Here is a 14,689-nt window from a genome sequence, read left to right as displayed (position 1 = left end):
GACATTTCGACCGTTCTGACGCTGACAATGGCTTGTTCATCAAAACTTCCCAGTTTAAGTCCTAGCGGCAATGTTATAGATTGGGTTGAAACGTTCACTGTCCACAAACGAGTACAACCATCAGTGGTGACCACGAGGGAGCGAGGAACTATCGCATTTTTCTTGAACGCATTGTTATAATCGGGCTCGGCTAGACCACAACAAGAACCTGTACGAGGGCGAGAAGTAGTGACAGGTACAAACATTGCAGTCTTAGGGGGCAAACACACATCTTGTGACACGGAGAGAACGTTGGCGGCATCACTGGTGCTATCTGTCATTGAAGTTCGCAGGTCGCGGCGAAGAGAAATCGCGCCACTTCCACAATCCAAAGTTGCCCCCCACTCACGCAAGAAATCAATTCCTAAAATAATGTCATGCGTTGTACGTGCAAGCACAGTAAATTCACTTCTAAATGTCTGCTCCCCTATCGTAACTGAAACAGAACAGACCCCAAGTGGGCATGATGATGTTTCGAATGATGTTTATTTGCAGGGTGAAACGGTGAAACGAGGTCCGAGAGGGAAGCTACAGGCCAGGCCCAGCCGGCGCAGAGTACCGCGAGATCACGCGCGCACACTCTACTTCTTCTTTCTCTGCCTCAGCCGCGCAGCGCTGCGACAATACTATGTCAGCCTTACAGCTTCCTCTAGTTCCCCCAGCATGCCTCGCACGTTACAATAATGTGTCATATGGGATGCGATAACGGCGCCATTTCTGCCTGGCCACTTACGCGACTTCATTTGTTGTCTAGAGTGGCAAGTGCTTCCAACTCGTGACCGGCTAGAGCGGTGGGGCATTGTCCCATCTTTATTTGTCCCAATTGCCCCCTTCAAGAATCCAATAAACATGTGCTGCTGCAATGCATCGTTGCCAGGACATTTTGGAGGGCCGGGCATACTGGTTTCCTTGGCCTTGGAGTTAACCAACTGGTCGCTGCTCACGTGTCCGCTTTGCACGACTGTTAATTGCTGCGGGGGCTTTCGTCTGCGGTGTAACCGGTGTGAGGCAATTGCCACGGGGCATCGTCGCCGCACTCTGTTTCCACTTCTGGGAAGGCTCTACACTGAGCTACTGTCGTTTCTGTCAGAGGAGTTGTTCTTCCCTTGGAGATGAAGAGTTCCTTCAACAGTGGTCATGGCGTTTCCTGTCGGTGGCTGACGGACGCATATGCTTAATTTTCTACCAGCCTGGTTCTTGTCGCCAGGCCATCAGAAGTATTCATTTAATGCGCACAGAATGTAGGCGCCCGTGATTTGTGTGTGTGTGTTCTCTCATATAGGTACGTGATGATTTTTGTATATACACATCATGCACATCACTTCAACATTGCGTAAAGTGTCTCTGTCAAATCATCATTGTACATAACCATTGTGTACACTGTGTACATGGAACATCATTTTATACATGTGACACTTAGTTAGTGTAAATGTGTCTTTCCGTGGGTTTATGTGATTATGTGTTGATGAGTAAGGACTCGGGCACCACTTTGAAAGCGTGTCGCGTATACAATGCTTTGTTTTTTATATGTTATCGTCCTGGCGGAATGGTGCCGCAATTGTGACTCGGTGTTTGTATCGTCTCTTGTCCAAATAAACTTTTTTCTAAACCCACCGCCATAGCCACTGGGCTACCAAGTCAGGTTGTGATACCCAAGATACGTTAAATATTCAATGTTTGTTTTCCAAATGCTGTCCTTTATAGAACTAAACCTAGAAAAAAGGAATGCAGTAATTGGAGAGCATCGTGCTGCACGAGTCGCAGTAAGGGTGCGAGAAAATGCGTAAAAGCGTAGCAGTGAAGCACACCAAGAGTGCAAAGGGGTACTTTCACAAACCAAAATGTGTTCCCTAGTTATGGACATTATGGAGTTTTTTGCCCTGTTGCGAGTACGAAAGGCTCGTCACTTCTCACAGACCACGCTGACCACGCTGCGAGCTAGCCGCAGCCTCTACTTTAACGAAAACGGACTTTCCGTAAGACGTAATGCTGGAAGCAGAAGGAATCGGCGACGCCGACCCGGAGAGACCTAGCTCATCCTCGAAAAATCGTCACCGTCGTTACTTCTGCGTCGTGTGCTGCCATGAACAAGAAGGCCTGAATCCCAACATCAGATTCTACCGTTTTCCTTCAAGGCCTCACGAGGCGGAGCGTCGGGTGCGCTGGATAGCTGCAGTTCGTCGCGCTGGGTAAGCGAAATTTCGCGCCATGCTGACTGCTTCGCCTGTCTTGAAGCTGGCTTGATTATCTGCGTTCTAAAATTCGGCCTTTGGAGCTATACAGCACCGACGGCAGACCGACATAGCAGCAAGCATGGCTGGTGATTCACGATTACAGGCCCGGCCACAGCGACAATTATCAGTTAGACTGGCGAGAAGTGGTGAAGTGACCAGGTGTGTGCAAATGACCGCAAATGGTCGGGCTGATTCGGTGACAATTCGCTACCCCACTAGGAGCAGCACAGGTTAGATAGTTAAATGTGCTCACCCTTGACCTCAAGCCAGCATGTTGAGGCAGCGCAGCAAAGTAGTATTGATTGTAGCACATCGATGTTCGAGCGCTGTCATTAAAAGCTACATCAAGCGAGCAGCGCACGAGCTCGCCCTGGAGCGCGATTCGCGCGTACGTTACTGCGAGCTCATATGCATTGCATCAATTATTTATCAGTTGCTAAAGGGACATATGGCAGCTACTACAGTGCAGGCATAACTACTTGTCCAGCGGCATGCAGTCAACAAAAATTGCAGGACGCCCGCTGTTTCGCGGCATGTCGAAAGACCGCTGCCGTCGCGACGCGTACGATCGTGCGCTCGAGCTGTTCGTACATCGCGCCATGCTGAAGGACCGTTGCTGTCGTGAGCTCGAGCTGTTCTGTACACATGATGTCTGCTTATCGCTGCTGAGAATTCATTTATAGCAAGCACTTCCTCGCCTTTGTGCGCCTGAATCTAGCAGCGTGCAAACCTCACCTGAAGTTCAACTTCGTACGCCGCGACTCGCTTCACTTGCGACTGACACCGCGCTAAAAATTCGCCGCTTATTTCTTGAACGGCGTACACGTATTCGGCGTTGCATAATTTCTTGCCTTTACGCAGCGTGCCACCCCTGAAAAAATCTTCGGCGCCCGATATTCGCTGCAAGCCGTGGTACAACAAAACCGAAAGTGGCGGGTCCATATTGTAAACGTGCTTTCCGAAGCAGACGACCGATCTTGGTACTACCCAGTTCAGGACAGAGGGCGCTTTTTAGCACCATTTTCGCAGCGCCCCCTGGGCAAAGCAAGAGCCCCATACATGCGTGCAATCCCAGTTTTCCTTCACAGTAAGAGCATCGAGACGCCTAATAATTGTACTGGCAGGCTTTAAAATCTATTTCGGTTGTGGCTATAACACTTTGAGCCCTTTAGGTCAGTTAAAACCATGCATTCGTGTTTTCGAGGTGCCGAATTTTTCGGACATTTTTGCGGTCTACGGAGTCGGAAAAATCGAATGTTGACTTTCTTTGCTCACATTCATAGCAAGCATACTTATTCTTGACTTCAGTTACAGTTTGTTGGCATAGTCTGCATAGGGGCTGCGGATTTGTAACAGGGAAGCTGGTGACAAAGCCATGACGAGTGGTCCGACAGCAGTGCATTACACCATTTCCTGCACCCTTTCAAAAAATGGCTGCCACCTACAAACGCTGTAGAACCTGGTCTATATTTACCCAAAACATTACTGTCTGGCAGAAGTTCTGAGAATGGAAAGCAGTTGGCTCTTAAACCTAGCTGGCATTATCTTGTAGCGCACGACACCCAAAACATCCATTCATTTTTCAAATAGTGCAAAAGATGACTAAGTTGACTCATAAAAAACTCAGGGCAACATATTTATTATGTACAGAGAAACGATGGCAATCGTGCTCAGTCAAGAAAGAAGATGTTCTGGAACTGGCTGGCACATAGCCTCTTGACTTCATCTGTCGAAGGAATAAACAAGAAGTAAGAAAATATTAGGCTAAGCAGTTCGAAGTTGAGCACCACAGTACTGCATCTTATGACATTCATACAGTACACCAAATGTAATTTGACACGCAACAGAAACCAATCTCGTTCAAGCAAAGCACTCTGCACCGGAGCTGTCCAGCTTCAGCAGTGTTCCACCCACAACAACAAATGACCACTATCATAGCAATGTGACGACAATAAAACATAGGAGTATGAAGAAAGCACCAAAGCATGTATTGAACCCAGGACCTCTCCTCTCGAATTGGTCCTCCAGCAAACTGTGCCGGGACAACATCAAGTGTGATTGCTAATGCACCAGAAATAACTAATTAAGCATCATTTACAGTCCATGCAACAATATGAGAGTCTGGAGTTATGCACTATATATCCTGTGTGCTTCTTGGCACCTATGATGAGCACTGAGCTGAATATGGCAACACAGTTCTGCAGAACACAGCGAAATGAGGAAGGCTCATGAAAGCGAAAATTGTCATCCATCCTGCTCTACCACAACACTGCAGAAGAAACCTATATCAGTTTTTCAGAAAGATTCGCACTGATAAAAAATCTGCCCTGGTTTGGTTAGCTCTGCCATCTGAGCTAACCAGGAGGCTAGCAGAGTAAAACCGAATTTATTTACAACTTAAAGTACCACAAAGCACCACAATAATGCCACTGCGTTTCCTTTGTAACATTATGCTACCTCTGGATTAATGAAAATTTTACTTTTCGTTCTTGTGTCCAGCTGCTTATGATTTTGTACTCACAATATTATTTTTTTTACCTCCATGCCCTAAGTTTGTGTGTGCATGCATACCACGTGTCTTATTTTGCCCCTTCTACTTGGGTCTCCAAGACTGCAGTATTATAGCCAAACCTGATTACCATATTTAATCGAATGTAACGTGACCGAGATCGTAACGCAAGGCCTGACTTTCCAGTCACCCAAATGTAATGAGAGATGAACGGAAAAAGAAATGGTACTTTTATTGAAAGAATCACAATTAAGAAACTAGTCTTCTTTCATCATCATCTTAGGAGGAGGCAGAGCTTTCCTTCGGCGGTATTCTCGGGTGATCACTTTTTGAGACAGTTTCATTATCGCAAAATTGAACGTGAATCGGCACTGAATGCCAAGAGTGTTGACCATACAGTGATACAGTTCAAGTATCCGGTACAGGAACGAGCTGAGCCCGGCAAAAAGCGAAACTACCTCTGAAAGTGATCGCCTGAGGATGAAATAATGTTCTGTGCCATGGAACTTGCTCCAGATTAAGCAGTTATTAAAAGAACACACAACCATTTCATTCAGGGGCAGTAGCATTCCCGTACGAGGTCCAGATATAGAGTCATTTCGACCAGCCTCGTAATTAAATATGCCCTTGTGTTGATCCCACCATCCACGTAATACACGACTCGTTGACGTTGAGCCGTCGTGCCACGGCAGAGATTCCCAGCTTCTTGACTATCAAAATTGCTCGCCTCTCGAAGCAGGCATCATACTGAACATGCTGCATTGCCATAACGTTGCGAATCAACCGAGTTGAAATGAGAAAGGCAGCGGGGCACTGCAGCACTGTGACTGTAACATCAGTCGCAAGCACAGCAAAAATGGCATTGATTCCAACAAAAAACAAGTTTTGACTTTCGACAGCTTGTGTATGGAATGGATCGAGTCGTAAAGACGTAAAGATACAGGTTGCCTAAGTAACATAAACTGCGGGATTTAGAATATTCGTTTTTCAAATAATCAATTTTGCCATTATTCGAACGAGAGCATAGAGTTCAAGTCACGAAAATTATGAAAGAAAAGTGGCATTACAATGAGTTTTTAATAATACCAATACAGTAAATCCGGTACGCCGAACCCCGTTACAACCCGCTTTCTCTTCTTTTTTCAGAAAAGTCTATTGCGAGCTTTTTGCCTATTTAAAAGTGCAATTCATGGGAAGAAGTTTCGCTAAAAAGTTTTTCGTGCTAGAAAACTGGAAGTACCGGTTTAAAGTGTAATATAAACATGCCCGAATTGTATAGCATTCTGGTTTTATGCGTTTAGCGTTATTCGTAGGGGTGTGTGAATATTAGAGCATTATCACGTATTATATCTTTATTATTCCTATTCCGTTCAAAAAATCGATATTATAAAATGTTAGATTATTCGGTTGGATATGAATATTCAAATCAAATTAAATATAGTGCTTGCTGTGCGGGGTCGACGGCTCTTAGCATTTGTTCCTTCTTAATGTAAAAATATTTCGTGTTGAATCTTGCGATCATTTCGTGCTGCTAGCGAAATTTTTTCTGTAGAATATACTTAGCCCTAAATGCCTAAACTGTGCGGGAAAGCCAGCTTCTCAGTAGCAAAGGGCACGTGTTTGCGGACAGCAAGGGTACACTTTTAGAGCCCAGCTCTTAGCGCCCGTTTCTACGGCGAATGTCAGCGACGGCTTGACTGAGCAAAGGAGCACAGCGAAGGATGAAAGAGTGAACGCGGAGCACAGCCGGGGATGAAAGACGCGAGGAGGAAAGTGGAGGAGGAGGGTTAGAACATGGTGGGATAGTTGGTTTGAATCCCTGATAGAGTACGTAAGTGCAACTGAACGAGGATTTAGAAAGAAATAGCTAGATAGAGGCAGTGCTACTGTCAACTATATATATTTGTTTTCCCACGCACCAATATATATGCATACCGAAGGAGCGGAAACAAACGAGACAGCAAAAAGGAACATTTAGTGGAGTATGTCGATGAACAGTACACATGTCCAAGGCATAGTCAAAGCGTACATGCAACTATAAACTGAGGAATCATATCTTCTTTTTTTCAGATAGCAACACTGAAGGCTTGCTCACGCACCTTTCTTCTAATTTTGCCATTTCATAGGCCTCCACAATCTCCCTTGTCATCCTGCTATGAGCCCTATACAAAATAGAAGTACTTTCAAACATGGGTTTGCAGGAACAATCTCGGCAATGAATGCCCAAATCACCCAAGATTACCCTAATGGTGTTATATTGATGCCCTTTTGGTCTCGCATTGATGCATCTGCCAGTTCTACCAGAATATGTTCTTCTGCACAAAAGTGGAATGGCATAGGCAATGTTATGTGTGCAGGTTACAAATTGTTTGCAATGTTGAGTAGCACATGCATTCCTTTTGTTATTCTCAGAATTAACCTGTTTGCATAGCTTCTGTAGATGCTCAGGGGCAGAGAAACCCATGTCCACTCCAACTTTGCCACTATTCTTCAGAGATTAGGTGAAATACAATGAATGTATACAACGTACACAATGTATACAATGAATGTATACAATGAACTGCTTCCCTTTGATGCATTTTTACGCTTCCTACTCAAGCCCTTCACAAGAGAGGTGAGCATACGCGTTGGGTAATCAGAAGCTGCCAGGTGCTTGGCCTGATCCGTGAAACTGGTTTCCACTTTGTGTTCACATCACTTCATCAGAGGATTATTGAAACACGATAGCACTACTGCGTGTTTTACGAGTTTTGAGTGAGCAGAATGAAATGGTAGGGCCGGCTTATTGCCTCTCGGCGGTTAACTCCAGCAGACCTTTTGGAGTGAAAAGTACAATCCCATGTCTAAAAACCTTATGAACTTGCCTACGGGGACCCCATGCATCAACAACAAAGGAGAGACAACACTTCAGCGAATGAGGTTACAGTTTTTGAAACCACTAAGTCAAAATTATCTGATTAGTTATTCAAAACAATTAAAAATTGTCAACAAATCTGAATGCTTTCATGACATCAGTATTATTTTTCAGGCATTCATCATCAACCTGGTCACAGTTAGCTACATATAAGTTAATTCAGCAGGGAGCAATACATGACCCAATGCACATGCCATTTGTTTGCTTCACAACATTTCCCTCCAAAGTCACATAAGTCGAGTTAAATAAAAACTAAGAAGTTCTAAAAATCTGTCGCAAGTCAAAGTGGAAGAATTTTGAAATTGAACCGCGCCAACCTTGTCAACGCTGTCAGTTAGACATTTCATCACGTCATTCTGCGGGAGAGAATAGTACAGGTCTTTTAAGTCAATAGGAAAGTGACAAGGTTCCTGTTTTGCCAGTTCTTAAAGAATTCCACCACTTGCTCAGACTTATTTAACAAAAATGGGTCATCTATTGGAAAGAACTTTAAGTACTTTTGTAAAAACATCACTACATGTTTCTGCGAGGTTTCATTCTCTGACACTATCACTCGGAGAGGACATTCCGGCTTGTGCGTTTTTCGATAGACTGGGATAAGCTATTTTGTTTGAAACTTTTCCAGAGCTTTTTTGCTTCATTTTGTACTTTCTGTGTTATGTTTTTGTGAACCCTGAAAGTTGGTGAAATGGCTTCGTGAGCCTTTGAATTATACATCGTTCCTTTGATCACCACAAAACCACCCTCCTTATCAGCGGCGATAAGTGTCAGCGCATTGTCTTTCACAAACATAACAGTCTTATTCATGGAGAACCTTTCTCCAAGAGGACAGGACTGCGTTAGCACATCCACTCACTTTGATACACAGCTTTCCGACTCGGCTTCAAATGCTTGCTTGGATACTTGTTGTACCATTGCCAACAGATCGGGAGCAGACTTCTTCAGCTGAGTCGCAAACTTTGGCCCATAATTGAGTACTTTCTGTACCTTGTCTAGTAGAACCACATCACCGACTATATGTAGCTGGCTCACTGATGCTGAAGGCTTCTTCTGTACTCCCTGCCTCAGGCTTGCTAGAGGATGCTGCCATAGGAATTCTGTCGTGCGGTCGACGATTGGTTAGTTTAGGTTTGACAGCAATCAAATAATGCGAGAACTTCAGGTCGCAGAATTTTGTGTGAGATGCAGAAGCCGAGCATGTGAGCTCTGCAAGCTGCTGAAGCAAACGCAGCAGCATGGTTCAACGAGATACCATGGTGGAATGCCCGATGCATTATAAATGTAAACAGTTTGTAACCTGCACTCATAACGTTATTAATGCCATTCTACTTTCATGCAGAAGAAGGTATGTTGGTCAAACTGGCAGATGCATCAACGAGAGGCTAAAGGAGCATCACTATGAGCATCACTCAGGTCATTTGGGCGTTCATTGCCGAGATTGTCCTTGTAAACCCATGTTTGAAAGTACACTCTTATTTTGTATAGGGCTCATAGCAGGATAAGGGAGATTATGAAATTGCAAAATTAGAGGAAAGGTACATGAGCAATCCATCAGTGTCGCGATCTGAAGAAGAGATACGATTTCTCGGCTTCTAATGGTAACTATTGCAGTATATGTTTTGACCATGCCTTGGACACTTTTACGGTTCATTGACATGCACCACTGAATGTTTTTTACCTCTCTCGTTTGTTTCCGCTCATACCGTATATGTTTATCAATGTGTTCGAAAACAAAAATATATAGTTGAAAGTAGTGCTGTCTCTATTAGTTTCTTTCTATGTCTTCGTTCAGTCGTGCTTGCACGCTCTATCATTGAGGAGAGTGCTGTGGAACCATGAGGCGGATAGCAGATGAGGAGAGTATGGCAAAAGTGTGAGAAGAAAAACCATGCATGGTGACAATGGCTATGATATGGCACCAGACCAGCGCACGTTGCCAGGGAGGTCTGTCTGCAGAGGCTGCTGTAAATCGCGTCCACGCATCATACACACGCTGTCTCTTGCGATCTCCAGATTAGCCAGACACTCGTGCGATACTTGGCTCAGTTTGAAATGTGCCACACGAGACAGATTATCTCTGCCACATGAGACAGATTATCTGTGCCAGCCCATATATCGGGAAATGAAAACATGTATAGAGCTGTGTTCAAATTTCGCATTAGAGAGTATTGTAATCGTCAATGAAATCTTCTTCTTTTTTTCTTTTCTTTTTTTTTGCAGTGCCACCCCCAAGTCTGAGCTTATTGCTTGACAGCAAGTGCGATGAGTGACGATTGGCACAGGGTCAAATGAACCCCATTTTACTGGCGTTTATGAGGTATAATAAGGCACAGGCTGGTGAGGACAGCTCGTGGGAATTACTAAATTTTCTAAGTTAACATCAGCCAAATGCAGACTGTTTTAGTTTTTTAACATTGACAATGTAATTGCAATGTTCTGAAATAGAAAATGAACCCAACTTACCAATAAATGCATGCGCATATCTGTATTCCAAATTTGATTCGATATTCATTGCCGAGTATTCACATTTGATTCGTATTCGAAGATTTTGGTATTCACACACCCCTAGTTATTAGTAAGTTTAAACAAGTAATATAAAGGTCTTAGGGAATTTTTAGCATGTTTCCATTTCCTACAAACATCCGCTCACACATCATAAGGGTGCATGATGCTGAAAACAAGCTGAGTTTACACTTTGCATGCTTTTTGCTCGTCTGACGAACACCGGTCTCCTTCATTGTGTTTATAAGTTATAGTTTCCTCATTTAAATTGATAGCTAACCGAACTGTGAAGTTGAGAGTGCAAAGGAAAAGGAAACAAAATTTTGATGGGAATCAATAGAAAAAGCCACCGTGTATGATGGACCCAGTAACGGGGTGGTTCAGAAATTTAACCATTTCCTGGGAACTCTGAATGTAGATAGTGGCTGCAGTATTTTGCAGACAACCTCTGCACTGGTAAGAAACAAGCATACATCTTGGAATTCTGTAAAACATTGTCTCACCTTGAATGAGCACTCCAGTGTTATAATTTGGCAAAGGGCATCAAAAGAAACTTACATCAGCCTTCCATTTACTCTCTATAGAATGATCTGTGCCATTTCAACAATGAAAAGAGGCACACTTGATAAACTGAAACGAGTTAGAATAGCACCCTGCCTTTACACAATCAAAATTTGTCCCATAAATCACCAGCTGCTCAAAGCAAAGGCCTTTTGTCACAGTGCTCGTGTTCTAAAACAAGCTAGAAAAAGAAAGATGAAGAGCCACACAGGTAAAACCAAAAATACACAAACGTCCAGAGGACATGAGAATCTGGAGGATTCCAGGTCTCCTGAATGCTTTCTGTGTGCATTTGCTTTAATCTTTTCATTGCTGAATTTCACAGAATTGATTTTTTTTTCTTTTTTTCATATGTATACGTGCCAACCTGTAAACTTTACAATTCGTAAAGATCCCGTGAACATGAGAAAAAGTAGGCAGGGGCTATAGCTAAAACTTTTTAAAGGTTTGACCTGAGTGCACACATTTTGTGGGATACATGTGCACAATGGTTAGATGCAGCAAACTTGGAGCAGTAGAGAAAGCAATGCATAGTCTTTTGATCACAGTAACTTTTGCAGCGACATTGCTGTTGCCAGTTTAGCCTGCTTCTGGAGCTTCCTTGAACAACCTTGCTTGAAGCAAGTACCCATCTGGTATGTCGCATATTGTGCTGCAACAGGGCAGCATAGGTATCATTAAAATTGTTTTCTTCTATGAATTTCTTGTTTTGCAATTCTGCGTCAACCCAACTAAAGACTTTAAGAATGAACCAAGTACTTCTCTGGTGTCCTCTCATAAACATTTTTCTGAGTATGTTGGAGAGCAATTAGGAAAACTTGTTTGCAAACAGCATCTATTTATCACAAAACATGAAGCGAGATTTGTAAAATCATAGAACAAGCCTAATTTATAAAATTTAGGACAAATTCAGGAGAACTGGCAGGTACGTATACATAAATGAACAAGTAGAGAGTTTCGAGCGAAGATTTTTAAATTAAAGCTTTGGACACATATCTCTCACATATAATTGGGTGCACCACGAACCACCCCAAATAAAACTGTATTGAGGCCATTTTACAGAGCCCTACCTTATAGCAAGGCATACCTATCAGAAGAGCACGTAGCTTTCTTTTTATTTCATCATCACTCGTCCACGATCGTTCAGACCTCGTTATCGTACCTGCCAACTTGAGCATGTTCAAATTCAGATTTGCCAGGTGGGGCTACAGCAACAGCAGAAATAGCTTTGAATGGCTGCCACTGCAGTTATTAGACCCTTTTCCGCCAATATATTTATCATACGCTTCACCAAATAACATGACTGTATTATGCCAAAGGTAACTTAAGGGAACCAGACATCATGCAATGCATATTAGACCTTTCCCACATTTGTGCTCCCCAATGCATGTCTCAATATGAAGTAAATTGAGCTTGAGTTAGACTGCCTACATGCAAATGGCTTGAATTTAAATCTGATTTTGGTTAGATACTTAGCGGATGATGAAAATTATGATGTGACTGTGCTGCCACATGCACAGTCGCATCCACATGCCTTCAACGGCCCCAAAAGGGGCCCTTTAATATATTCTGCAAGGTTGCTGCGGCAGCATGTCAGCGTGAGAAATCCAAAAGAAACGCTGAAGCGAGATCGCCACAAGCATCTTGCAACATACTTCCCACTGGCTTGCACAAGAAAACCGCATGTCCGTCAGCCTTGCTTTTATGCAAAGCTTGCCAACATCCCTCTCCAAGGCATCCAGGCGCTCCACGTAGTGAAGCAGAAAATCCCTCACGGACCTCATCTACAGGGCCTCTTGCAGGGACAATGTTGAGACAGCCTGCCCTACCGCGTCAGCATTGCCGTTGTGGCCATCACTGTTGCTATCCGATGCAGGCACATTCGTGACAATTGCCTCATCACTTAGACCACTTCGTTTCCAAATCTATAGCAGTGCACTTTCTTTTCGCCAGCAATGTCATGCATTGCCGATGATCAGCGGGTGGATCTATCGGGGAAGGGGATTATTTCAGAGCACAGCTCTGGGAACACTACCAGCAATGTTATCATTGCAGTTGGCATGGTTCATTTGTGTTTCAGAGGGTGGTGCGGCGTGGAGCTATGGGCGCAGTCCATTCCTGCTCGAAGGGGTGGAAGACAATGGAAGAGATGCGTGTGAGGCTAGCGTGTATAATTCATGGAGAGTAAAGCACGGCGGCAGTTTCGGGTGGCGAGCGATCGTGCAGCGGCTCGCATCTCACTTTTTCTTTCTTTCTTTTCGAGGATTTCGCATTCCATTACCTTTCGGCACGGACACCCAGCAGCCAGACTTTATCGTTATAACCGATAATGTGGCATGGGGACATTGTAGTAGGCGGGTTATTTCCCCATAGAAAACATACAGAAGTTGACGGCACAGCAGCTTTTCATTGTTATGACTGATATATTGCTAACACCGGTATTGTTATAGGTGGGTTTGACTGTAATTAACCCTTTTGCTGTCGGACCTTTCTGGCCGTGACGCACCCCCAGTGTCGGCTTGGTTTCAGGGAACGAGCATAACAGGGAATGAACATAGCAATTTATTTTTGATTATGATTGGCATACAAATAACATAGTCAATGCAATATCCACATTTCAGTGTTCTGCAGCTGCTGTTAGTAAACATCATCATCATCATCAGCCTGACTATAAAATCCGTTCAACATCTGAATCTGACGATGTGGAACCCTCCTTCTCGCATGCGACTCTGCCCGAGTCCGAATCCGAGCTCAGCTTGTATACTGAATCAGAATTCAGCCACCGCTCCAATGAGCAGACGAAGGTCCCGCGCGCCGAGCCATACAAAAGTAACCGCGTGCAGGGAGGATGCGCTTTCAGTCGCCCGCACAACGGAGTGAAATGGGACGTTGTGTGATCAAGAAGACAGAAGGAGACAGAAAAAGGTTAACACAAAATTCGAAGAGCTTTACGTTTACAGTTCCAAGTCGGAAGTGAGGGTGCGGCGAGAGAGCGAAAGCAGCAATCGAGTCACCCTTTTTGGAGAGGCAATGGCACGTGCGCCTGAACTTGACGCGCCGTAGCAGGCACACCAACAGAAGAAAAATAAAAACCTTCAAATCAGCGTGGATTGCAGAACAACCCTTGAACCCATAACCACACGCACGCGACGCATGATCCAGCGAACGCGGGGCCACCGCGCCACTCAGCAAAGAGAAAGTGGGGAGTGGCAGTCACACCGTACTCTTCAATACGTGGACTTACACAGGTCGGGGCGAATATACGAACTTGTAGAAAGAGTCAACAGATTGCGTGGCCAATCCAGGAGCGCCAGCTTTGCGCTCAGGCGCGAAATTTTGAACGCACGATAGAGAACGTACCGGTACGTCAGTGACACTGTGGGGGGGGGGGGGGGGAGCGCGATGACGTACCGGTACGTCCGTGACAGCGAAAGGGGTTAAGGGACATGTATATGTTTCATGTAGGCGGCTAATTTTCACTCAATATGTTTCACTGCATAACACGGCTCTATAGCAGCGAAGCTGACTAAAGAGAACCGATGCTTATGCACCTTTTTCTGCCCCAATGTAACTGTAGCCCTGTGATCAGTTTCAGGTAGGTCTTAAGCGGTGCACACTTCCTCTTGTGCTTCGCCTACAGCTCTGTGCATGTTATCTCCCAATATCAATGTGCAACCTCGGTCACTTGTTGGAACGTATCTATCATTGCGACGCATACATTTATTGTCTTCGCAGCAACTTGAGACAGCAAATTTTCCTCTGTACAGCTAAATTCATGTGACCGCCGTATTCAAACGAAATGTTAGATGTGGGAACATTACAGGACGGTGATGTACAAACGTGGGCATAATACATGGGCGTCAATGGGATTTGCGTCAGGACTGCAAAAATGCTATGTAGCAGCCTGGAAATTGCAATGGCGAGAAATGT

At 44.4% G+C, this 14,689-nt stretch overlaps 1 protein-coding gene across 1 annotated transcript in view; it reads right to left on the bottom strand.

Annotated features, from left to right (window-relative positions):
- Positions 1 to 3,893: 3,893 nt before the first annotated feature.
- Ccz1 (vacuolar fusion protein CCZ1) overlaps positions 3,894 to 14,689 on the bottom strand; it is a 79,412-nt gene continuing 68,616 nt past the window's right edge. Inside the window, exon 13 of the mRNA XM_065444543.1 lies at positions 3,894 to 3,999. Within this exon, the coding sequence (XP_065300615.1) occupies positions 3,944 to 3,999 (56 nt within the window). The 3' untranslated portion in view covers positions 3,894 to 3,943. The remainder of the gene's footprint in view (positions 4,000 to 14,689) is intronic.

The sequence above is a fragment of the Dermacentor albipictus genome, chromosome 8, assembly GCF_038994185.2.
Source record: "Dermacentor albipictus isolate Rhodes 1998 colony chromosome 8, USDA_Dalb.pri_finalv2, whole genome shotgun sequence".
Lineage (NCBI taxonomy): Eukaryota > Metazoa > Arthropoda > Arachnida > Ixodida > Ixodidae > Dermacentor > Dermacentor albipictus.
This window is presented reverse-complemented; position numbering and strand designations above follow the sequence as displayed.